Source organism: Atractosteus spatula, chromosome 4 (assembly GCF_055471065.1).
Source record: "Atractosteus spatula isolate fAtrSpa1 chromosome 4, fAtrSpa1.hap1, whole genome shotgun sequence".
In the NCBI taxonomy this organism is placed as follows: Eukaryota; Metazoa; Chordata; class Actinopteri; order Semionotiformes; family Lepisosteidae; genus Atractosteus; species Atractosteus spatula.
The window spans coordinates 71035546-71058508 of NC_142709.1; the positions used below are offsets into that span (position 1 = coordinate 71035546).

General features: G+C 40.7%; 1 protein-coding gene across 1 annotated transcript in view; it reads left to right on the top strand.

Moving 5' to 3' along the window:
- The window catches only part of dhx36 (DEAH-box helicase 36), a 32750-nt gene extending 9787 nt beyond the window's left edge, over positions 1 to 22963 (top strand). The window contains exons 7-25 of the mRNA XM_088912603.1: positions 2698 to 2772; positions 3182 to 3348; positions 3912 to 3993; positions 4287 to 4427; positions 4529 to 4634; positions 7620 to 7707; positions 8114 to 8169; positions 8617 to 8681; positions 11086 to 11229; positions 12388 to 12505; positions 13946 to 14044; positions 14419 to 14592; positions 14859 to 14945; positions 15608 to 15691; positions 15926 to 16025; positions 17644 to 17734; positions 20159 to 20279; positions 21219 to 21371; positions 22114 to 22963. Coding sequence (XP_088768729.1) covers positions 2698 to 2772; positions 3182 to 3348; positions 3912 to 3993; positions 4287 to 4427; positions 4529 to 4634; positions 7620 to 7707; positions 8114 to 8169; positions 8617 to 8681; positions 11086 to 11229; positions 12388 to 12505; positions 13946 to 14044; positions 14419 to 14592; positions 14859 to 14945; positions 15608 to 15691; positions 15926 to 16025; positions 17644 to 17734; positions 20159 to 20279; positions 21219 to 21371; positions 22114 to 22299 — 2137 coding nt within the window. The 3' untranslated portion in view covers positions 22300 to 22963. The remainder of the gene's footprint in view (positions 1 to 2697; positions 2773 to 3181; positions 3349 to 3911; positions 3994 to 4286; positions 4428 to 4528; positions 4635 to 7619; positions 7708 to 8113; positions 8170 to 8616; positions 8682 to 11085; positions 11230 to 12387; positions 12506 to 13945; positions 14045 to 14418; positions 14593 to 14858; positions 14946 to 15607; positions 15692 to 15925; positions 16026 to 17643; positions 17735 to 20158; positions 20280 to 21218; positions 21372 to 22113) is intronic.

Here is a 22963-nt window from a genome sequence, read left to right on the forward strand (position 1 = left end):
TGTTCTGTCCAGCCCGCTGCTTTTTTCTTTTGCGTTCCCCATTTCATATGTGCCTCCAGTTCGTTTTTAAATGACTGAACTTACATAAAATTATGAATTTAAAAAGCGTAGATCAGAAGATAAGTCATCCGTAAAGTAGCGCTTATTACGGAGAGTGTGGGGGAGGCAGGAATGAATGTAAAGACTTCAGTCTCCATTTTTTTCTTGTAACTGGAAGAGACATTTTTTGAAAGCAATTTACAGCATGGTGGGAGGAAAGCTGTGACAGATGCGTTGGTAATCAGGCTGGAAAGCGAGGCTTGAGAATCCCTGCTGTAGTGCCATATGAAGCTGCAGCCTTTAATTCAGAACTCTGCTGCTTGAGATCAAGTCTTGGGGATTCAGCATCAGCCTCTGTCCCCACATGTAAAAGACAGCACAAGTTCGGCAAAAGTCATTTCCAATCGGATCCGTTCCTTCTGACTTCGGACTCTTTTACTTTTGGGGGCGAGTTGCAAACAAAATTAGGCATCACGTTCTTGTGTTCTGTAAGTTTTCCGACCAGTTGCAGCTTAAAAAATGTAGGATTTTATCCCTGTGGTACATGCGTGTGGATGCTGACTCCATAACTTGCAGGAACTGGAATAGTATTATTCATGGCTAAACCTGGGTTAGTGTAAAATGTGGAAAGAGAACAGCAGGAATCTGGAGGTTTAAAGAGGCGTTAAGATTACTCTTTTATATGCGTTGATCTTGTGCAGTTCAATATGGTGGTAAAGTCTTCCCGCCGGAACTTCAAAATTTAAGTCTCGGGCGGACAGAACTGACACATGACCAGCATTGTTCAGCAGCACATTACGTTTGAATTGGAATTGCATTGAGTTGAAACAAGCCATGAGAGTCTTCAGGGCTCGATCCTGCAGCCGGGTTGTTTTCTTCATTACCCCTTCATCATTCTGTGCGTTTTTAGGTTCATGGTGGCTTGTTTCCCCACCCGTTTTGGTTAACGTCGGCATCCTTTCTCCCCCCCGATAAGGCTGTGTTTATGCTGTACTTTGCAATACAAGATAAGCACTCCACTTGGCAACAGAGATGGCAGTGTGTTGGTGCGTGAGGCTTAGAAGCTGGCAAGTGGTTATTTTACACGTGGTCCTAGAAGCTGTCTTTGAGCTCCTTGCACGGTCACCTTTCAATATTGCATCAGCGGAAAGTGAAGGAGCGTCTTAGGAAGGCATGGCAAATCGCTAGCAAATGTACACAAGCTGGTGTGTCTGTTGCCGGTAGTGACGGAATGGTCAACGTCTGGTTAGGTGAGGCGTTTTGAAGCCGAAAATCCCTTTCTTGGCTCAAAGGCCATCACGCATAACATGAATCCCTTTTCAAAACTCATTAGGGTTTCCGATCATGACTTGCATCTGGTTATTTTTAATCTAGCTGCATATGAAAGGTGTTATTTCTGTAGTATAATGCCAAATTCCATGCAGCTAGTTGTTATGGCAATGAAGTATTGAACTAGCATGGTAAAAAAATTACAGTAGAGCAGAGGTCTCACACTTAATTCCTGGAGGCCCCTGTGTCTTTGGATTTTTGTTCCAAACTGTGTAGTCAATTAGACAACATAATTATTTTCCAAATTATATATTGGATTTTTCTTAAGGTCCTTTACAGTTAGTTAAATAAGGTGTTTGCTTCATTAACATTACAGTAATGCAGCTAAGTAAATAATTAGACCAGCTGTGTAACTGAGACCATGAATGGAGCAAAACCCAGAAGGCACTGGGCCCTCCAGGAATTACGTCTGAGACAGCTATGAAAAGTAGTGTTTAAATCCTGATAAAAAATTAGTGTTTCTTTACAACATGTTCATTCCACATGTAGATTGAAACTGAAATTCCAAAGTAATGAGTTGTTTAAATCTGACTTCCATTATAGCTGCCTGTGCTGTTTTTATGATGACATAGTCTTCTTATCCTTTCAATAGACTTTCGCTCAAATTAAAGTGAGAAGCTGCTATTAACAAAATGCCAGTGCTATTAAGATCACGCTTACCGATTATTAGAAGGACCCCAGTAGATGTTAGGATCGCTGACATTGCTGGGGGCTATAAGTACATGTTTAATGGTGACTTCCTTGAGTTCAAGCAGGATTTTTTTTATTGAAGTGAAGCATTATTAGGGGAACCTGTTGATTTTGACTGGACTTTTTATGTAGTGATCCAGCACTATGAGGAAAAGAGATTCAGTGAAATGCTTTGTCCTGCTCAATCATAGCTTTAAGTCCTTTAATAATCGAATCAAATCTGATCCTGCCCGATCACTTACTATAAAGCTTTGCTGTTAAATAGTAAGGCATTGTTCCTTTATCATATTAAACGTATGAACATATAAAACAATATGAAGTCATTTTATGTCATTATCTAATTGAGGGTTTATTTCTGAATATGCATTAAATGCTTGTCTGGTCACATATACTCAAGTTATTGTCTCTTCTCAACTTACACAAATTCTAATAAAAGGTTCATCTGGTCTACTGTGTTAATTGAATGTGAATTGTAATTTTAAAAATGTCAACTCCTGAATCGTGATAGAGATTACAAAAAGTCTGCAGAGGTGGGAATATAATGTGACTTGTTGGAAATTGTTAAATTTAAAGAAAAAACTAGTCTTGTTATATCTGAATTAATTTTTGCTCATACCTTTGTGTGTGTGTTTTTTTCAGCCAGTTACCAAGGAAACAAGGCTCTATCTTATATTGTACAACAGGCATCATTTTGCAGTGGCTGCGGTCAGATTCGTAAGTGCAAAACGGTTTTTTCTTGTTGTTCATTGAAGAAAGAAAAAAAAAATGATGACGTCCTGTACCGTAGAAACTGAGTGCCTGCCTTTGAACTAGGCACAAGAATACTCTTGGCACAAAACCCAATGCACAAGTTTTGTTTGAAAGTTTGGTAGAAAAATACAATTCTGTTCTTTTAATTTCTCATGTCCTGCAAGCCTGCTGTTCCACAAAATGTTATGCAAAATAAATATCTGTTCTTCTTTACTGAAGGAGTATCTCCAGACATTTTAGGAGTCATAAGCCATCCCAACATTTTGATTTAAATGTCTTACTCCTGCAGCCGTGCTGTTCCTAACCAAGACCAAAGAGAAGTAACAGCCTTCACAAGTGCATAATCCTGTGTTCCTCCCTCCTCCTGTCTCAGACACCTGTCGAGCATCAGTCATATCGTTCTGGATGAAATTCACGAGAGAAACCTTCAGTCCGATGTGCTGATAACCATAGTAAAAGACCTGCTTGAACTCCGTGATGATTTGAAGATCATCCTGATGAGTGCCACATTGAATGCTGACAAATTTTCCAAATATTTTGGTATGCGTTTTTACATCCTTTACTGTTGCTCAGGGATAATTAAAACACTTGTTACCCCTTAAGTCACATACATTCCATTAAAATTCTCATTTCTCCATTTTTTTGCATGTTTATGGGGCACACAATAAGAATTCTTCTATAGAAAACAAAACGCTTTTTATTGATTTTTTGTTACCACTTCACAGGTGTTTTGTTGATTTGGCCGCGTTTACACTGGTTCGTTGTTTATTACTCACAGGACCATGATGTGCGACTACTAAGCAAAAAAATGTGGCAGCTCCTATTGATTTTATGCACCTTGAGAAATATCACAGTTCAGCTTCAGTTCATCAATACTAACCAAATCTAATTTGGCCTTGTTTTTTTATGTGCTTACTGTTATCACATACCATTCTAGTGTGGTCCTGGAATAATGGGAGAGCTCAGTGTTGTTTTGCAATCTAGTGATTTATTGCAAACAAGTTGATAAAATATCTAATTTCTCTCATGTAATGCCGGTTGTTCCTTGTTTTTTTTATCCACTGCTAAAGACTTAAGACTTTTTATGTCTTTTGTTTTCCCAGATAAATGTCCCATGATTCACATCCCTGGCTTCACTTTTCCAGTGAAGGAGTACCTCTTGGAAGATGTGGTGGAAATGCTGAGGTCAGTTGTCCGAAAACTTGTCCGAATGTCTAAAATAGTTAAAAGACCAAATGTTTGGTTCTTTGTTTTTCAGAGTCCCCATGCTGCTTTTTTCTGATTGAGCTCTAATGCATCTGTGATTTGGCCTAAGAGAATGGGAATGAACGATTTGTTTCCCCTCCACGCCTCTTTTTGTGGGTTCTGTGTCCGAAGTAGGGAAGGAGCGACTTCTGTTGTTCACGTGCGTTGTACGTGCAAGGCGCGTTGTTGCAGAATGAACAACGTTCCGTTTTCCTTGCGCGTCCGTTCCTTAGGTACCGTCCGCAGGCTCAGGACCGCCGGCCGCAGTGGAAGAAGAGATTCATGCAGGGCCAGCAGTTCCGGCCGGAGAAGGAGGAGAAGGAGGAGGAGTACAGGGAGACCTGGCCCAGTTATGCCAGAAGCCTGCGAGACCGGTATTCCCCGCAGCTCCTTCGTTCCCTGCCACCTCACACTTGCTAGGATGTAGCTTTCTGGCTCTAGGTGAGCCGAATTCATTTTGTTTTTTTTATTCTAGGTATTCAGACAGCACAATCGAGGTCCTAGAAATGCTGGACGATGACGATAAAATTGACCTGCCCCTCATCGTAGAATTGATCCGGTACATTGTCAGGAACGATGAGGTGAGTTTTTTTTTTTTAAAGACGCCAGGTTTGGGACTTTTAGCAGATTCACAATTCAGCCCACTGGGTAGTTCCTGTCGTTTTAAAACTGTTGTGGAGCTCAGCACCTATTCAGTTTTGTTATGAGGAAAATAAACATTCGATATTGGTTTGTATTAAAAACTCATTATTAACTCTATTGCCTCTTTCTTGGCTGCAGTATATTCTATTTGTGTTTTATTGAGTATAATGAAAACTTAGGAAACAAAAATCAATTCACCTTTAATTTAAATTATGCTCTGAAATTTACAGATTTATTCCATCTACCTCCTTAATGCAGGATGTATTTTTAACACGCAAGTTGCACCTTTAAAAAAGTTAGCAGTTCTTCAGGACAGCATAAAAGGCACAGCGAGTGCTTAGTTTAATCAGATAGTGTTATCTGAAACTGCTTTATTGGTGTAATCTGTTACTTGAAAGACTCTGAGGCAGAAAGTAGTGAATCCCTAGCAGTTCAGGGAGGCTGTTCCTCTCCAGGGTGAAGTTCGCTGACAGTAAGCGATCTAATTAATCACTCCCAGATAGCACAGGCCTTGATCTGAAGGGGCCTTGGTATCTGAGGATTTCCCTCTTGTTTTTAAAAGCTCAGAATGACATCATTTTGTACCCTTTATAATAAGGGACGATTCTCTTGTTGTCGTAAAGAAATGTATACAGGCAATAGCTAACTGTCTATTTGCATGTTGATATTTCTTTAATTACCACCTTCTCCTTTTTCTTAGTGTTATTGGCTGTCCATCAAATGAATGAATGAGAGCCTTGTTTTGCTGATGTGTTTTAATTAAGGGGTTTCTTTATATCATGTTTTATTATATATGAAATGGAGTACCCCAGGTTCATTTAAAATAAAGACATCACTTTTCATCCATCTTCATTTCTCTGATCAAATTTCCTGATTGTTCTTGAAATAAAGCGTTGGTCTGCGTACACAGAGAATGTGAATAATGAAGTTACGAGCGATCTTGTGTTCTGTTTGATAAGCTATGGGAAGTGGAGGATAACGTTTAAATGGCTAAGGCTGTAATTAAACCTTTATACTTCAAGTCAGAGTGATGCATATTTCTCTCAGGCTGTCTGTCTGTTCATGTAGATTTCTTAATTAAATGCTCACTTTTTGATGTCAGACATAACTGCAGAAATTAGATTTTAATTTATTTTGTTGGCAATTTGTTTTTCAGTTACACAGTGACTTTGGTCTTTAAGTGGCATTTTATTTAGATTTTAGCACTAATGCATAAGGATGCATAAAATCCTCAGAATCTGTAACATATTCTCCTGGAGTTTAATTACTCCCTTATTCGTCCTCCAGGGAAAGCTCAGGCTCATCAGCAATAACAGTGAAGGTATTTTTGCCATCACTTGTGCGATCACATAGATTGGAGCTACACAGGATAGAGATTAATTATCATCAATTAAGGAGAAGGTTTAGGAATTCAGACATTTTATCTGTCATGTTAGTTTTTGAGTAAAAGAAACTAGGTCAGAAACCAGCCAGAAATAAGCACACAAAATAGGACCTCTTTTTTTTTGCTTTATAATTATAAGGCATGTCATAAGATCTCAGAAAACCGCAGGAATTTAAAACACAGGGGTAATGCAAAATAAAAATATATACTCTATATATCAGCAGATGGTTAATTATTCTGCAAAAGGAGAATCTAAAAATATAATTTTGTAATTATTAGGGCAAAAGCAAGACTTTCAAATGTATTTAACACTAACTTTGAGTTCCTTGTTTCTTCTTCCCACATGGTGTCTTTTATTTAAAAGTAGCTTTTTCCTTAAAGGGCTGCAGCTTAAAGCTTTTTAAACAGTGGAAGAAAACTGCACCATTGGCACATTTTAGTAATCTCTCTAAATCCATTTCTAACATCTAGAGCCATTTAGTACAATTAATATTATACTTACACTCTCATTCTATGTGACTTAACTTCAATGTGTTTATAAAAATTAAATCCGGTCATATTTCAAAGGAAAGTGTTTTATAAAAATGTGTATTTCTGAACAGTGCTTACCAAGTCAGAAGTGAACATTTAGACCGGAACCTGCATTGTGTCATACAAGGTTTTATTTTTCGAAAATGGCGATCTGCTGTTTCTTTTAATTTGGCTTTAGATGGAAAAGAAAAAAAATCAATGAATTTTGTGGCTGGGTAGCTGGGCAGGCGAGATGATCTGCAAGGGCGAGGAATGTGAACGGCGTGTTTCTTCGATCAGTGGGGAGCGAGCTGGTCGACATCGCCCAGTCCTGTGGAGCAAACAGCTCTTTATTAATACCCAGCTGCTTCCGCTGAAATTCTGCGTTCAGGCGCTCAGGAGAAGGAAAATGATGAAACCACCGTGGCTTTGAGATTGAAAGCACTCTTCTTTTTTTTCTGAATTGGGATGAATTTTGTTTTTGGCTGCAGAGACACAAGCATCCCAGTTGTCTTTTCTGTGAGATTGAACACCTTCCTCGAGTTGAGGGACAAGCAGTGCGTATTGATAGTGTGTCTGCCCTGCACACACCCACTATCAAGGTTTTATTCTGGACAGATAAACACTAGTGTCCTTGTCTTCCAGTGCCGGGTACAGGCCGGTCTGTTCTCAAGCTCCCAGGAGAGCTGTGGGGATACCGCATTACTGCCTGGAATGGAAAGAGACTGCTTCCCCACGAGCCATCTTTTTGTCTGTTCTTCTCTTCCACAAACCCCACAGAATGAAACTGACTTTCACGATGAGCAGTGTGTAGTTTCCTCTCCTTTTATAAGGAAAAAACTTACCTCTATCTTACCCATTTGAGTAACTAGAAGTATTTTTATCCAAAACCCTACTGACATTTACATCTGATTTTGCCTTTTAGGAATGACTGGTGAATCTTTTAATGTGCGGTACTTAAGACTAATAAGTGTTTCATTAATAATGGGAAACAATCTGTTAAAGTTTCATGGCTTTTATTTTGCTGCAGGATGGAGCAATACTGGTGTTCTTGCCTGGCTGGGACAACATTAGCACACTAAACGATCTCTTGATGGCTCAGCAGATGTTTAAGTCAGGTACTGCAGAGAACTCTGAAACCTGTCCTGAAAAGCATTCGAAGAAGTGGTGAACAAAACTGGCTTTAGTTTAATTTATACTGTTTTAGATGTGTACAATAAATATATTCTTTTTGTCCTATTTTTCTTTAGTCCCAGCTAAGCCATGTTGTATGTAACACATTCGTAGTGACTCAGCAGGTCTCCTTTGTTTTTTCTTGGGGGGTTCTGCTTTATCAAAACGGGTCTGACTGCTTACAAGGTTCTGGGTTGTTTTATCAGCATCATTTGTGTAGAACCAACCTGACTGGCTTTGTGTCTCTTTCCACTGTTTTTAAGTGCAACTGTAAGCCAAACATTCCTAAAAATGAATACCAGAAAGCAGTAATTGCCTTCATGAGCTTATCAGTCTTGATTCGCTTTTCAGACAACTTTATCATCATTCCTCTGCACTCCCTGATGCCCACCGTCAACCAGACCCAGGTAAATCTTCAAAACCCACTATGAGGGAGAGTTCTCCCTTAACAAACACTGTGCACTTTAATTAGAATCACGGGCTTCAAGTGTTGTCACACTTGGATGTCTGGTTTTAACCTTAAGTGCAGATGCAGAAATCGATTAGAAAGTGAAAATAAAAGATTAGGCGGTTCAGGTGGTTGTTAATCCCAGAACCTCATTAACTTCCACAGCATGACTGGTAAGTGCTTGGAACAAACAACTTTTTAAAGTTCTGACTCCTTTTTTCAAGTTCTAACTAAGCCAAGAGCAGAGGAACTTCTTTTGTTGAGCATTCGATATTGGTTCAGGTTAACGCTTTTCAGTTGCATGTTTTAGGCGTGGAGGCATAATCTGAAGGCAGTGTGGTGCACGTTACAAGAAGGTGAAGGTTTCCCTTTGTAATTCCATTGTATGCGTTTGTCTTCTTTTCAGGTTTTTAAGAGACCTCCTCTGGGCGTTCGTAAAATTGTGATTGCCACTAACATTGCTGAAACAAGGTATCATTGTTTTTTAACAAATATAATTAATTCACAGGCTGCATAATAAGCAACTTTCAATCCTATAGTGCAAATATCCATTCTATAGTTGAATGTGTTAAGTTATATACTTATGCTAGTAGACAGGGTTTTATTAACTTTGCCGCTTTGCATGAGTTGTTAAGATGCCAATACTCCTGGGTTACAGGAAGCCTTGGGACCTGTGTCATACTAGTTGCCCTGAGATGCATTTAAGTCATATTTTGGTTAAAGAACCTGCATTTGATTATTTATAGATGGACACGGCAAATTTTGTGTAGTGTTTGTGCGTTTTACCCATTTCTTCCCTATCACCTGTTGTTGAAGGACACACGAATGCTGGTTGTCTGCCCATGATCATTCATCAAATTCCTTTAATACCGTTTCAGCAGAGCCTTTCGAAATCGGCACCATCAGCTCAGCTGTAACCTTCACCCTGAGTCAAAGTTATAGAGCTCTGCTCTGTATTAAGCAAACCATTGTCGTACTGCTGGAGTTGCCAGGTTAATAAGGAGGCAGAAAATAATTTGTAATCTCTGCTATTAGGATGTGCTGTAATTTCTAGCAGATATATAGAGAACTATAATGCTCATAATACATTGCTTATGGAAACAACACAAATTAGTTATTTACATATGTAAATATCTATACTTAAACTATAGATTTTTAACTTTCAAAAATCTATTAAGCTACTTCTAACCATCAGATAAATTTGTATTAGTGTCTAGAAGAATGCTGTGTGGCTACTGAAATTTGTCAGCCATCTACTGAAGTTAAAAATTGAAGCTTTAATTACTTGTGTGGAATTAGGTTGCTTATCATTTTGTTACACAGGACAAATATGACTACAGCTGATAAAATTGGAGAACAGAGAAGACATTAGTAACACTGCAGGCACTCTGGGAACCTCTCTAGCTCTTGCAACAGATGCAAAACAATGCTACTTTTCAGACTTGATAGCTTAGGGCTTGCAAAGTGATGTCCAAAAGCACCTTTTCAATTGGAAGTGAATCAGATCAGGTTTGTTTTGCTCTTGTTAATCTATATATGTAATATATTACATAATGTAATATAGCAAGCGGTTAGACTTCAGCAGTAGTGTTATATGGCACAGAGACATTGCTGGACCTAACATACTGTATTTAATATGTAATTTTCTGAATACAGTGTGTCCCAGTTAAGTATTTTATGTTGAATTTGAGAAGTAATATCCTGGCTCAGAAAAGCAGAGGTGAAGGAGGACTTTGTTTCCATCATTCCTTCTAAAATATCATTAATACCTCTATCTCATTCCTTTGATCAGGCAAAGACAATCTTAATATCACCGATGTGGTTTTGGAAAAATCTCCGTCTAAACGGCTATGAAGTTTTCTCTACTGAAGTATGCACAGGCACAAAAAATACTTTGTGCTTAAAATGCTTAAATTGTGAAAATCTGTCAGGGAGAGATTTTGAATGGAGGGGGTAGCCGTGCCTTTTGACAAGCCTTTGTACTAGGCAGTCTGTGGAATTTTGATCAAGCAGTTATGATAACATACTGCTCTCGCACAAAGCAACAGATCTTGCTAAAGATAGACTGTGTAAAACCTGCTGCCTCAAAACAAATTTGCATTTAATGTTACCAGTTGAACAGTGAGGACCACTGAAAAAGCAGACGCCCGCGGTAAGAATTTGAAAATGGCAGGATCACACAGACAGCACAGGGTTTTGGCTGAACCTCTGAAAGAGGGCAGTTCTTGCTTGGAAAATTAAAACATGCTTCAACAAGACCTTGTTACATAATGAAAGCTTTTAGATTTTTTTTGGGGGGGGAGGGATTTAAGATTTCTGAAGGAAAAAATTTAAATAATTCTTAGGAAAGTAATAAAACACCCTAAAACCTTCAAGATGTCGGTCACCAGTATGATAGGTGCCTCTCACCACTGAGCCAAGAAAGTGAAGTGGTTTGAACCCAACCAGTATTGTACCAGTTCAAAATCAGCCAAGAGATTCGCAAGATCTTTTGTCCTTTTGAGAATACTGGGGGGTCTGAACTGGGCATAGCACCAGAAAACCAATCAGACCCTCATATGAACAAAACCAGGCAAACACTAAAGAAATGCTAAGTGCTACAATGTTGAGCCCTGGAAGGCTTTTACATTCTCATTTCTTAGTTTCATTGATTCATGTTAAATAAAATGTCTTAGTCATGTTCATACTAGGTCTTATGTGATCCCCAAAACTCGAAGGTGATGTAACCCGCTCGGTTTGCCACATTTGGAGAGTAATGGAGTGCAGCACTTTTTCCATAGCAACAATTTATTTTCTGTTTTTCCACAGGACAGCAGAGTGACGTGAAAGATAAACAAATACTAGTCAAGAGAACCTCTTTCCCTTTATCTTTCAGCATCACCATCGATGACATTGTTCACGTCATAGACGGGGGCAAAATAAAGGAGACAAACTTTGACACTCAGAACAACATCAGCACCCTGACCGCTGAGTGGGTCAGCCTGGCCAATGCTAAACAGCGAAAAGGCCGTGCTGGGAGGTGAGTGTTCGTCTGTTGTCTGTCTTTCCCGTGCCCTTCATGTTGAAGCATTTTGTTGTGATGGCCTGGGTGAAGGTGTGCTGCTCGGGTGTTTCTTTTAGGGACAGGGTTCCGTCTTCCACGTAGGCAGATGAAATGTGTATGAACTGTAGTGGGAGCTCGGTCAGCACCAGAACAATTCTGGTTCTGCGTGGTTTTTCCGCAGGCTGTTTGTTAAGCCAAACTGGATCTAGCCCGTTAAAACCGGGCCCTGTAACTCTTCTGGAGCGAGCTCAGTATTAAGCAGCTGGACCCAGCCCGCTGGAGATATATGAGGCTGGGTGAAGGACACTCTGGCATCGTGTGTCTTCAGTCTGTGCCCAAGAGAGAGATGGAAGGTGGCATCTGGTAGCGTAAAAGGTCTCAGTCCTGCCCAAGAATCACAGGGTTATGTTGCCGTTTACTGGGCAAATTCCAGTATTCGAGAAAAGTTGAAAAAGTCAATCTGAAGGACTAAGGAGGCAACGACAATGAATCTTGGCTCAAACCTGAAGCAGCAGCTCGAAAAACATGTCCGATGGGGTCAGGCGCTCTCTCCGGCAGCTCTCTGGATGTGCAGCACATGGCCCAGGTAGAGAAACGTCCGCGCCGGACCGGGAAGACTCCAGAAGGATCGAGTTTTCGGCCTGGCTCGGGCGCACAAGAGTCCCGTGCGAAGCATGAAAGTGACCCGGGGGAAGCTGACGGACAGCTGTGTAACCTCTGAAAAGGCACGCCGAAGACAGCCTCTCTTCCTCCTGGACGTGGCACACGCGGTGCGGGATGTCGCCCGCCCACTTCGAGCGCGTGGTGCCGTCTTCGCGCGGCGCCGGAGTGGCATACTTCACGCCACTCCCAGGGCGTGGAGCCCTTTCGCACGGGAGAGGCTGATCAGCCTCTCTGCTGCTCGCTAGCCCGTGCCAAGCGGCGTCTCGGGGAGCGCAGCTCGCACGTTAGCACCCAGAGTGACTCAGGAGAAGACGCCACGGAATTGAACAGATGGACCCTCGGTGTCAGCGCGGCCACCCGGACCGGCTCTGTCGGGGCCATTATCACAATTTGAGCTTTTTGTTTTTACGTCGTAATTAATTATATGACTGTGGGTTGATTTTTTTTTTCTTTTATGTTCCATTTGTGTAGGGTACAGCCTGGTAAGTGTTACCATCTGTATAATGGGTTGCGGGCCAGCCTTCTCGATGACTATCAGCTGCCTGAAATTATGAGGACTCCCCTGGAGGAACTGTGCTTGCAGATAAAGGTACTGTGTCACTCAGTAGGCTGGAGTCAAGGTGATAAGTCTCCAACTTATTTTATTGTTAAACTGCTGCTGTTCCATTCAGGCATGGTGGCAAGAATGTCTCTGAATTTCTGTGTTTAGAGTCAGGTTTATAAGAAATGCCTGTTTGAGTTGGCGGTGGTAAGTCTAAAGATGTAGTGTTTAATGTAAGGTAATCACCTTATTGGTGACATTTTACCAGCAATATTAATATCATTAAATGGCTTCCATGCTCTTATTACACATGTACAGCGGCACAAATCAAAGATTTGAATTAAAGACTACTATGGACTTATATTTCACAGTGCTGTGTGACAAAATGTAGAGGCAAACACAGGAATTTTGACCTGTGTTATGCATTGAAAACAAGCTTATTGTGTTTGAAAAGAAGATTGAATCACTCCGTTTTCAGCTTATTGGTTTTGGATGCTGTGTCATGCAATATTCCCATTCCTCTCTGGACAAGGTGAGCCCCTAGTCTGCATACTAGATTCAACAAGTCCTCCCAGCTCTCCCATTTAATATTAAATGGGGCTCGAGTCACGTTCATAGCAGAACGCATTCTGCCAAGAAAGCTGTCCTACTACAGCGTGCGGATGTTTGTTGTCCAGCAGGAATGTTGTCATTCAGGAGGAGTCATGTCCACAGGAAGGATAGCGAGGGAGGTCTCAAGGCTTGATCACGCTAGTGCTGTATAAACATCTTGCTATCATTTACTCCTTGTGGAGTTTGAAGTCTAGAGCAACTAGAACACGTTTGTCCAGACCAGCATGTTTTAACCTCCCCGTCCGTTGGTGTGCTGATGTGACGAACAACAGGGTGATTAACGCCAAACCTTGGTTCATAGCTAAAGAGAACTTGGGTCGACTCCAAGCAATTGTGCAGTGAGTTTTTCTAGCTCATGACATACCAGTAGTTTGAGGGCATTGTTCTCTTGGTAAGCGGAGCATTTGTGTTTTTTTCTTATTTGAACGTCAAACCGATTGAAAATCAAGTCACTTCTTTGATCACCTGTGCCTAATCAGTGCTCAACTCTTGTTGAGGAGTTGCTTTTGTATTTATCCAGCAGTCACATAGGTGTATCACAGACTGCAATGAATGTTTTTTTTAATCAAAGTGATTACTTAAAACATTTAATCAAAAGACAAAGTTCATATACTTTATTTGTCTGATGAAACATGCAAAGGTTTTTTAGTTTCTTTTGATGTTCAGTATGCAGTCTTTTCTCCATTTTAATTCACAACCTCCTGTGATGTCTCTTTACAATAAGCTTCCCTGTTGAGCTCTGAAAATTGCTTTGTAAGAAATCAATTTTTGTAATGGTTTACTGGTAGACAAATGCAATATTGGAAAAAATCAAGTTTGAGTTAAAAAAAATTGAGTTACTTGCTTAATATTCTCAAAATATGTTGTTTTCTTCAGATACTAAAGCTTGGGAGAATTGCATCATTCCTTCGGAAAACACTGGATCCTCCTTCAGAGCAGACAGTGCAGTTAGCAATTACTCATTTAATGGATCTGGTAAGAAAAATCTTCAAGCTACACTTCTGCACTTTGCTTGATTTAGTAAAAAAACAATTTGGTGTGTCCTGGTCACTCAGCGGGTTAAATTGCCTCACCCTGAGCCCAATCTGTCCTCTGACTAATTGAGTGATTTAGTACGTATCATTAGTATTTGGTATTATGTCATTAGAGATAATAAATGAATTTCACTTCAACAATACTCATGCACACCATCAGCTTGATAAAAGTTTCTGTTTTCATGTATTCTTTTGAGTTGAGTTTGCATGTTTGAAATAGTAGCACGCTCATCTGAAGAAACGGCAGACCCTCAACACACCCCGTTGTTTCACTTCCCGATCCTTATCTGATCTTTTTTCCCCCTCCCTTTCCAGAATGCCTTGGATAAGGATGAGGAGTTGACTCCTCTCGGCGTTCACTTGGCGCGGATGCCAGTGGAACCTCACATCGGGAAGATGATCCTGTTCGGGGCGCTGTTAAGTTGCCTCGACCCTGTCCTAACTATTGCCGCCAGTCTGAGCTTCAGAGATCCCTTCGTCATTCCTTTGGTAAAGCAGTTCAGTGATATGCCACGTCTACGCACTTTTACTTGGGGGTTTATGGTTTAAAGCTCTTCTACGTTAAACGCGATATCTTCAAAACAGTTCTGTCAGGATCTCACATTGCCTTGGGTTGGGATGATCTTCAGGTATTTGTAAACATGTGACTCGGTCCGTCCATCACCGACACTCCATGGCTGCTTCGGTTCTGCAGCTCGTTGTGTGCTTTGTCACTTGACTTCTTTTTCCATATTTACCGTTTTGTTCTGGATTAGGGCAAGGAGAAGATTGCGGATACTAAGAGAAAGCAGCTGGCAAAGAATTCCAAAAGTGACCACCTGACAATTGTGAATGCATTCTGGGTAAGATGGCTGTGTGTGCAAATTCTATGTAGACTTTGTAAACTAAATCTGAGTTGCTTTGTTGAGGCGTTTCCTTCATTCACTAAAGGAACAAGGAGGACAGGCTGTGATATTATTTTCCTGTAATATAATTTACTGTACATATTATTCCCATTCTATCTAGCTGAATTGTATCTATGCTCAGAGTAGTTTTTAACCTTTCCTTCGTTAGACCATGAAGATTTTTTTATTGTACTTTAGCAGGCTGCAGTGAGACTCATTGAACTACGTTGCCTTCTGAACTAAATTCCTGACCCGTTGAAAAGACAGGCTGTTCGGGGCTGTTTTTTTGAAAGCGGGAAGAAAGAAATCAGTACATTAAAGTTTTTCACCACTTTCCATTTGATTTCCTGAAGCAGAATCTTACGGCTAAGTGGGCTTATTTTAATAGCCCCCGTTCACCCATGTCTCAAGGAAAAAAGTAGTTCTTCGTACAGTTAGATTCTTCACAGTGTTTGCTGAGCAGTAGTTTGGTTCTCCATTACTGCTGTTTAATCTTTTGATTGTCCTTGTACCTCATTCTTTTTGAAGAGACGAAGGGGGCTGCCTTCTGATTATACGGACAGCTGGGGATCTGCTGCGCCCCTCTTTTTGATCTTACCTCGTGCGTTTGTGTTTTGAAGGGCTGGGAAGAAGCAAAGCGAAGGAGTTACAAAGCTGAGCGAGACTACTGCTGGGAGTACTTTCTCTCTTCAAACACGCTCCAGGTAGTCATGCTGACGGCATTAAACCACAGCCCTCAGACATTTTGCTTTTATTTCGTGGGGAGGTTTTATTCTGTGGGGAAACTCGAAACAAAAGAGAAATGCAGTTTTTGGAACATTGTTTGCATAGAGATAATTAGGATAAGATGCATAATACAAATCGGATCACTGTAACATTTGTCTTCCATTTAGCGAGGACTCCGGTGTTGTCTCTGAGTTTTCGCTGTGGTTTTCCAGATGCTGCACAACATGAAGGGCCAATTTGCAGAGCACTTACTGGCAGCTGGTTTTGTCCGCAGCAAAAACCCTAAGGACCCCAATTCCAATATCAACTCGGGTAAAACAATTGAGTTTTATATATACATTAATATGATATCAAGTTTCAAAAGAGCCGACACTTAGGACTGCAGCAAATTCACAAAACCATCGGGAATATGGTTAAATATTTTTGTAGGAGGTGTTCTGAAACATTATTGAACAGACACGACGCAGGTACACTCCACTCAAAGCGCTATACAGGTAATGGGGATCCCCTCCACCACCAGTGTGCAGCCCCACCTGGATGATGCAGCCATAGTGCACCAGTACGCTCCCACACACCAGCTCTCAGTGGGAAGGAGAGCAGAGAGATGAAGCCAATTCAGAGAGGGGGATTATTAGGAGGCCATGATTGGTAAAGGCCAGGGGGAAATTTGTCCAGGACACTGGGGTAACACCCCTTTTCGAGAAACGCCCTGGGATTTTTAATGACCACAGAAAGTCAGGACCTCGGTTTTACATGTCATCCGAAGGATGGCGCCTTTTTACAGTAGCGTGTCCCCATCACTACACTGGGGCATTAGGACCCACACAGATTGCAGGGTGAGCGCCTCCTGCTGGCCCCACTAACACCTCTTCCAGCAGCAACCTTAGCTTTCCCAGGAGTCTCCCCTCCAGGTACTGACCAGGCTCACACCTGCTGAGCTCCAGTGGGTCACCATATGTGAGTTGCAGGGTGAGAGGGAATCTGCTGTGTAAGTGTGTGGCCATTTTTGGAAGCAGTTCAAGCTGTGACATGCGCTTTCCTCTAGGCTGCCTCTGTCCATTCCGCTCATAGAGCCTGGGCAAGCACGTGCCTGTTCGCTGGCCTGTGAGGTCTAGATGACAGGTGTCATGCTGATTCCTCCCACACCTGTCCAGTGGAGATCAAGTCTGGAGAGCAGGGCATCCAGTGCACAGCTGTCCAGTTCTTAACTGGAATGTTGCGGTGCCATGTGGTCAGGTTGACATTAACATGTGCTGACTTGTCACTCCTACCCAGATCATTAATCTCAGACCTCCTTATTGATTGGTCTTTTGCACACAACACTTTGCATGTCATTTGCATGTATGCACCATGGAGATGCCCCACAGAGAGATGCATGCAAGGCCTCCACTCATTTGTCGAAGAGGACATAGCTCTACTACTGAAGAGTCCCCCTGTAATGACCTGCTTCACCTTTAACACAAAGTTAACATAAAGTGTTCTCATGATAGAAAGGGGCATATCAGTTCCTTAATGCATTCTTCTTTTTCGATGGCTTGAAATCATTTTGCTGGTTCTCGGTCAGCTCTCACACTAATGAGGTGATTTAGAGTTTAGAGCGGGCTGCTGCGTCAGCGTGCGTCGTCTGCAAAGGAACAAGTAAAGGTTAAGCTCATGCAGAAAAGCAGAGGGAAATAAAAGGTTTCGGCTGTTAAAGCTTCTTCAGGTTCAGATTTAGAGTGTATGCAGTAGTCAGAGTCCATATTTAATGGTCTTAAAAAAAAGATTAAGCAAAATGACACCATATACATTTAATCAATATCCAAAATCTATATGCTTTATTTTTGTAAAAAACATATGCATAGAGTGATTAGTTTCTTTTGGTATACTTAACTCGTACAGATACGTTTTTGCAAGGGACTAACTTCAGATCTTCACATTGTTCCTGCAGACAATGAAAAGCTGATAAAAGCTGTCATTTGCGCTGGATTGTACCCCAAGGTTGCCAAGATACGACCTAGTTTCAGCAAGAAACGAAAAATGTAAGTGTGTTTCACACCATTAACGTCTTCAATGTCATTACAAATCTGTCGCTCATCTCAGCTGAAGCTTCCCTTAAAAGTGTCTCGGCAGCATCACAAGGCCAAGGATTACAAGGGTCCCATTTTCATGGGAAAAGAGTCTCGATATGTAATAAGGTTTATTCTCCATGTGGTCCCTGTTTTGCAGACATAAACACAGACTGGCATACATGCATGCACACACTCGCACCAGGGACAGTTTTCCCAGAAGCCAGTTAACCTACCAGTATGCTTTTGGACAGTAGGGGGCACCAGAAGCACTCGGAGGGAACCCATGCAAATGTGGAGAACATGCAAACTCCATGCTAAAAGCACCCTGGGTCTGGAATTGAACAAAGGGCTCTAACACTGTGAGCCATCAATGCAAACCACTGTGCCACAATGCTGCCCTTATCAAATAGGTCCCACAAAGAAGAAATGCATTTATTTATCTTCTAGATGTTGCATATTAAAATAGGCTTTACTAAACAGGCAGTTCAATGTTCTCTCAAGTTTCCAGTCTGCAATGTAACAACAGCCGCAGCTTTTCAGACTAAACGTGGGGCAAAACATGCCTCTTTAGCACAAAATGTCAAATTATTACGCTTTTTTTAGTGATTTCTCACTGCATTCCATATGATATTTGGTTTATTAGTGATTGTTTTCCATGCTTTAAATGTTGTTTGCTTTCTAGTTAAGATTTTGTTTCCAAATGATGATTAATTTTGTTAAACTTCAGCATCAATCTCCTACTACTACAACTTCATATGGGCCTCATTACTCAATCAAAGCTGCAGCCTTGCAAATATTGGCAACTGAGTTAAAAATTGCACATGCTGTGATTTGGAATTTAGAATACAACCAGAGATCCACAATTATGAGACCGTTAGACCAGAATTCACTCAATGGGGTTTTACTAAACTGTGTACAGCCCTTTATCTGTTAGTGTGTGCTGGGATATCTAAACCTGTGTTCTGTAACTGATGAGTAGTGATTCATTCTGACTCTTCAGGAATAATATACTGTGTATGTGTAGCATGAATAAAAGCACTTGCCTAACGCGTTTTCAATTTTGACGAACTGGTATTTTTATGCGTTTGTACAAATGCAGTTTGTGACAAAATGGTAACATAATGGAAATGATTTAGACCTTAATTTTCCCAACACTTCACCAGATGGTCAGTTAGCAATACAGTTAGCGTACTGTACAACCATTCCACAATACACATTTTGTCATGCTGATGCAAGCCAGAGTGTGTTTTTGTGCTAATATTTTTAGTGCTCTTCATAGTGACTTTTGCTTGCTTTTTGAATTGATGTTTTCTAGTTTGACAATACTTTAAGGATTAATAGCTGATGCTTCCGTATTTCCGTAAAGTGCTCCATAAACCCTGAATTTCATTATGAAGATGGGAATCTGTTGGTGAGCGTGGTCCATTTTTCCCTTGGATTTTTTTTTTCAGTGCACAGTCTGCTTCCAGCTGCATCAATTCATTACGTTTGACCCAGCAAGACAGAATCGATAGGTGTTCACCAGTCCCGCTGGCAGGCTGGTTGTCTTTGTACTCTGGGCACATTGCCATGCGCAGCCCAGAAACCTCTGCACTGCATGTCCTCTCTGTCCAGCGTCACAAGGTTGCTATTGTGGTGCAGCGCAAGCTTATCCATTTCCTTAGGCCTTCGGTAGGGATAGAATTAGCACCCCCACTGGCGTTTTATCCATTTGAAGTTTTAAGAGCTGCAGGTTACTGTACAGGCTGCTAGATGGATATTTTGTGCTTATTTGTTTAGAAATTTGCACATAGACAAGCATCTGGATTTGCAGTAAATACATTTAAAGGCATTTTTCTGTTTTTGCTTCACCATTACAATTTGAGCAATTGCCTGTAGACCTTGCAAAAATTGAAATGCATCAAGCTGCTGTAGTGCCATCCTGCGTCGCAGGGTTCTCTGCTCAAGCCATCACTCGCATCTCTTTCTAATAAGCTTTTCAAGGTCGAAGCCTTGAATTCCATCATTGACCATTTTTTTAAAAAAGACTTAGGGGAAAAAAGACTGAGCTGTAGAAACTGGTTTAAAGCTTTTATCACCTGAACAAAAAATGTTCTAGAGGACAGTTTGTCCTAGAGACTTTAGGAGTCTCACTGATAAGATGTATCGTCTTCATTGCTCATAGTTAGGTTATACATCTCTCTGTTTACTTGGAGGCAATTTATTGAAAGGGGTAAAGAGATCCACAGCTAACAAGACCTTCCAGACGCGTGTGTCTGTATCTGAACTTGAAAACGATTTGTACATGTCCTTGTGTCTCTATGATCTGCTGTTCCAATACACTGTCTTGAGAGAACCTCTGAGATTTCTTCAGCTCCACGGTGAAATAATGCATACTGCCTGTACCATTTCCAGGGTAAAGGTTTATACGAAATCAGATGGCAAAGTCAGCATCCATCCGAAGTCTGTAAATGCTGAAGAAACTGAGTTCCACTACAGCTGGCTTATCTATCACCTCAAGATGAAGACAAGCAGTGTAAGTTGGAAAGCATTTTCATTAAAGGCTGCTTCCGGGGGGTCTTGTATGAATCTACAACCAGCTGCAGTATGTTCAGTTCTGAAAAGGACACGATATATTCTCCTCCTTCCCAACACCACAGCTATTCTGTTTTTACATCACAAAGCAGTTTGTTTTTCCTGTGACTGCAATGCAGGGAAAGGCTTTTCACCTTTTTCTGGAACAGCGTGAAAACTCCTTGTTGTAATCACATTTTGAGAGGCCACAAGAGGAGAAATGTCCTTGCATTTAAGAGGTGTCACGAAATTGCCATTCTCTTTTTATTTTTCCTGTGCTTCTGGCGATGTGTGATTGTTACCATAGTGTTAAATCTGAAAACCTGCATGGGACTGATAAGTGTGTGAGTCAAGGAGTTGTGGATGAGTTTGAGAGCAAGGCTCCAGTTACTGTTTTAAAATGCTTTATCACTTCAGGTTTTGTAACCTGAATCCACAGATTTTTCACGAAACATGACTGTAATTTATACTTGAAGGAAGATTAAAGTATCTTGGCAAGTTCATTACGGTCTAATCTGTCCTACACTGTCCTACACATCAAAAAGGTGATGTCCAGAATAATACCATAAACTGTATTTTTAAAATTCGTTTTAATTAAATTTGTATTTGCAAATTAAAATTTGTTCACATTTTAGTGTGTAAGCTTGATCTCCCATTTCTTTTTTTAATGAACATTTGTGCCACAATTTTCTAACAAAATGATTCAGGCAAAAACTGATTCAAAATGTATTATGCAAAGCTTAGCTGAACATAATACATTTTTTTCTGCAGCATTAGCGTTCATTACAAAAAATGATAAAAGTCCAGCTCTTTTTGAAGATGTTATCTTTTTAAAAAAATCTTTATTTAACTTCAGAAGCTTAACCTATACAGCACCAACTGAGCTAATGTCCATCTCCAGATTTTCCTGTACGACTGCACGGAAGTCTCCCCGTTTTCCTTGCTGTTCTTCGGAGGGGACATCTCTATCCAGAAAGACCAGGACCAGGACACCATTGCTGTGGACGAATGGATAGTCTTCCAGTCCCCCGCCAAGACAGCACATTTAGTAAAGGTGAGAACGGGAAAAACAAAATAAATAGGGCTCAAAATGCTGTGAAAGCGCCTCGCATCCACCTGCAAATTCAGGGATGCTGATATGTCACTGCCTCGAACTAAAGACCAGTTCACCCAGTTGTACAAGGCTAATATGACTCGCAAAGCTGCCTTCAGCACATTGCCATTGGTATTGGCAACAGTCCGTCATCTGGAGGTGGCTTGAAAGATGTTATTTTAATGGTCAGTAATGGCTCTATTCCAATATAGAGCTGGTGGAATATGAAGCAAGCTGAAGATCTATATGCAGAAAACCAGACATTAGAAACTGAAGGGATCTAATTGATTTGAACGAATACAAGCCACACCTGAAGTAGCTGGCGATACGGTCAAACGTGTTACTGTACAGGTGGGTTCTGCAAGGGTGGTAAATTTGAAACAACCACTTTTAGAAAGGGCCACATGTTTTCACAAGAATACATTGGCAACGACCTAGACTTGGGTCAAATTCAGATGCCGGTCAACTTCAGTTCCCCTTACAAACTGTTGTCAAGACCCATTTTATTTTGTCTGTTCTGCTAAACTACTGATATCTTTGTAGGGGTGAACGCAGAAAAGACACCTCAAAATCTGCAGTGAAAGGCTTTTTCTTTCCTCGAGTCAGATGAGTTAGCCAATGAAGTGGATGTAAAGCACATCACTTGTTTTGAGTTTAGTTTTTTCTTTTTTCTGACGTACTGATGAATTTGTTTTCTGCACAGGATTTAAAGAAGGAACTTGATGCTCTCCTGCAAGAGAAGATTAAAAATCCTCAGCCAGTAGACTGGAATGACACGAAGTCCAAGGACTGTGCAGTCATATCAGCGATCATAGATCTCATCACGACACAGGAGAGTGGGGCGTCCAGGAACTTTGCTCCCAGATTTGGTGAAGGCTACTACGATTAATGATCTCTGTGAACATGTAGCTGGAGGAGCATGTGACCAGTAATATTTTTTTTTTGTGATTCAGCAGTAGAGTGGCTGAAGACATTTCACAGAATTTTTCATTTCTTTTCAGAATGAACTCATGAGAAAGTAGCTTTTGAGAGAAAAGAGTCACTTGGATCTTGTTACAAGCATTTGTGAATTGTCTCCTTACAGTATCGGAATCCTAATATAAGGAGTTTGCTAAACCTTATGGATTATTTTGTTTTATATTCATTTGTAATTAACCTTGTTTTGCATAACTGTGCAAGTCAGTGTATTATAGTGTTGCTTATAAAATGTATAAAGATGCATGAATTAGTTTTCTTCACTAGTTTAAACTTAATACATGAACACTTTAAGAGGTTAAATTCAACCTGAAGTTAACGTTTTGTGCAGATCACAATTTGCTTACATTAATGTCTTGGATGATTTTGTCAACCTGAGTTATCTTATGCTACTGCATGAACATTATCTATCGATTCAATGCAAGAAAACAAGCAGCTTCTAAACAGGTAGGTATAATAACTTAGTCTCAGAATCTCCTAAACCTATCTGTATACAGTCTGTATACTCATACACAGTGATTGTGTGACTGTTTCAAGTACAGATGTTCTCTTTGTGATTTATAAATTCCTTCTTAAAA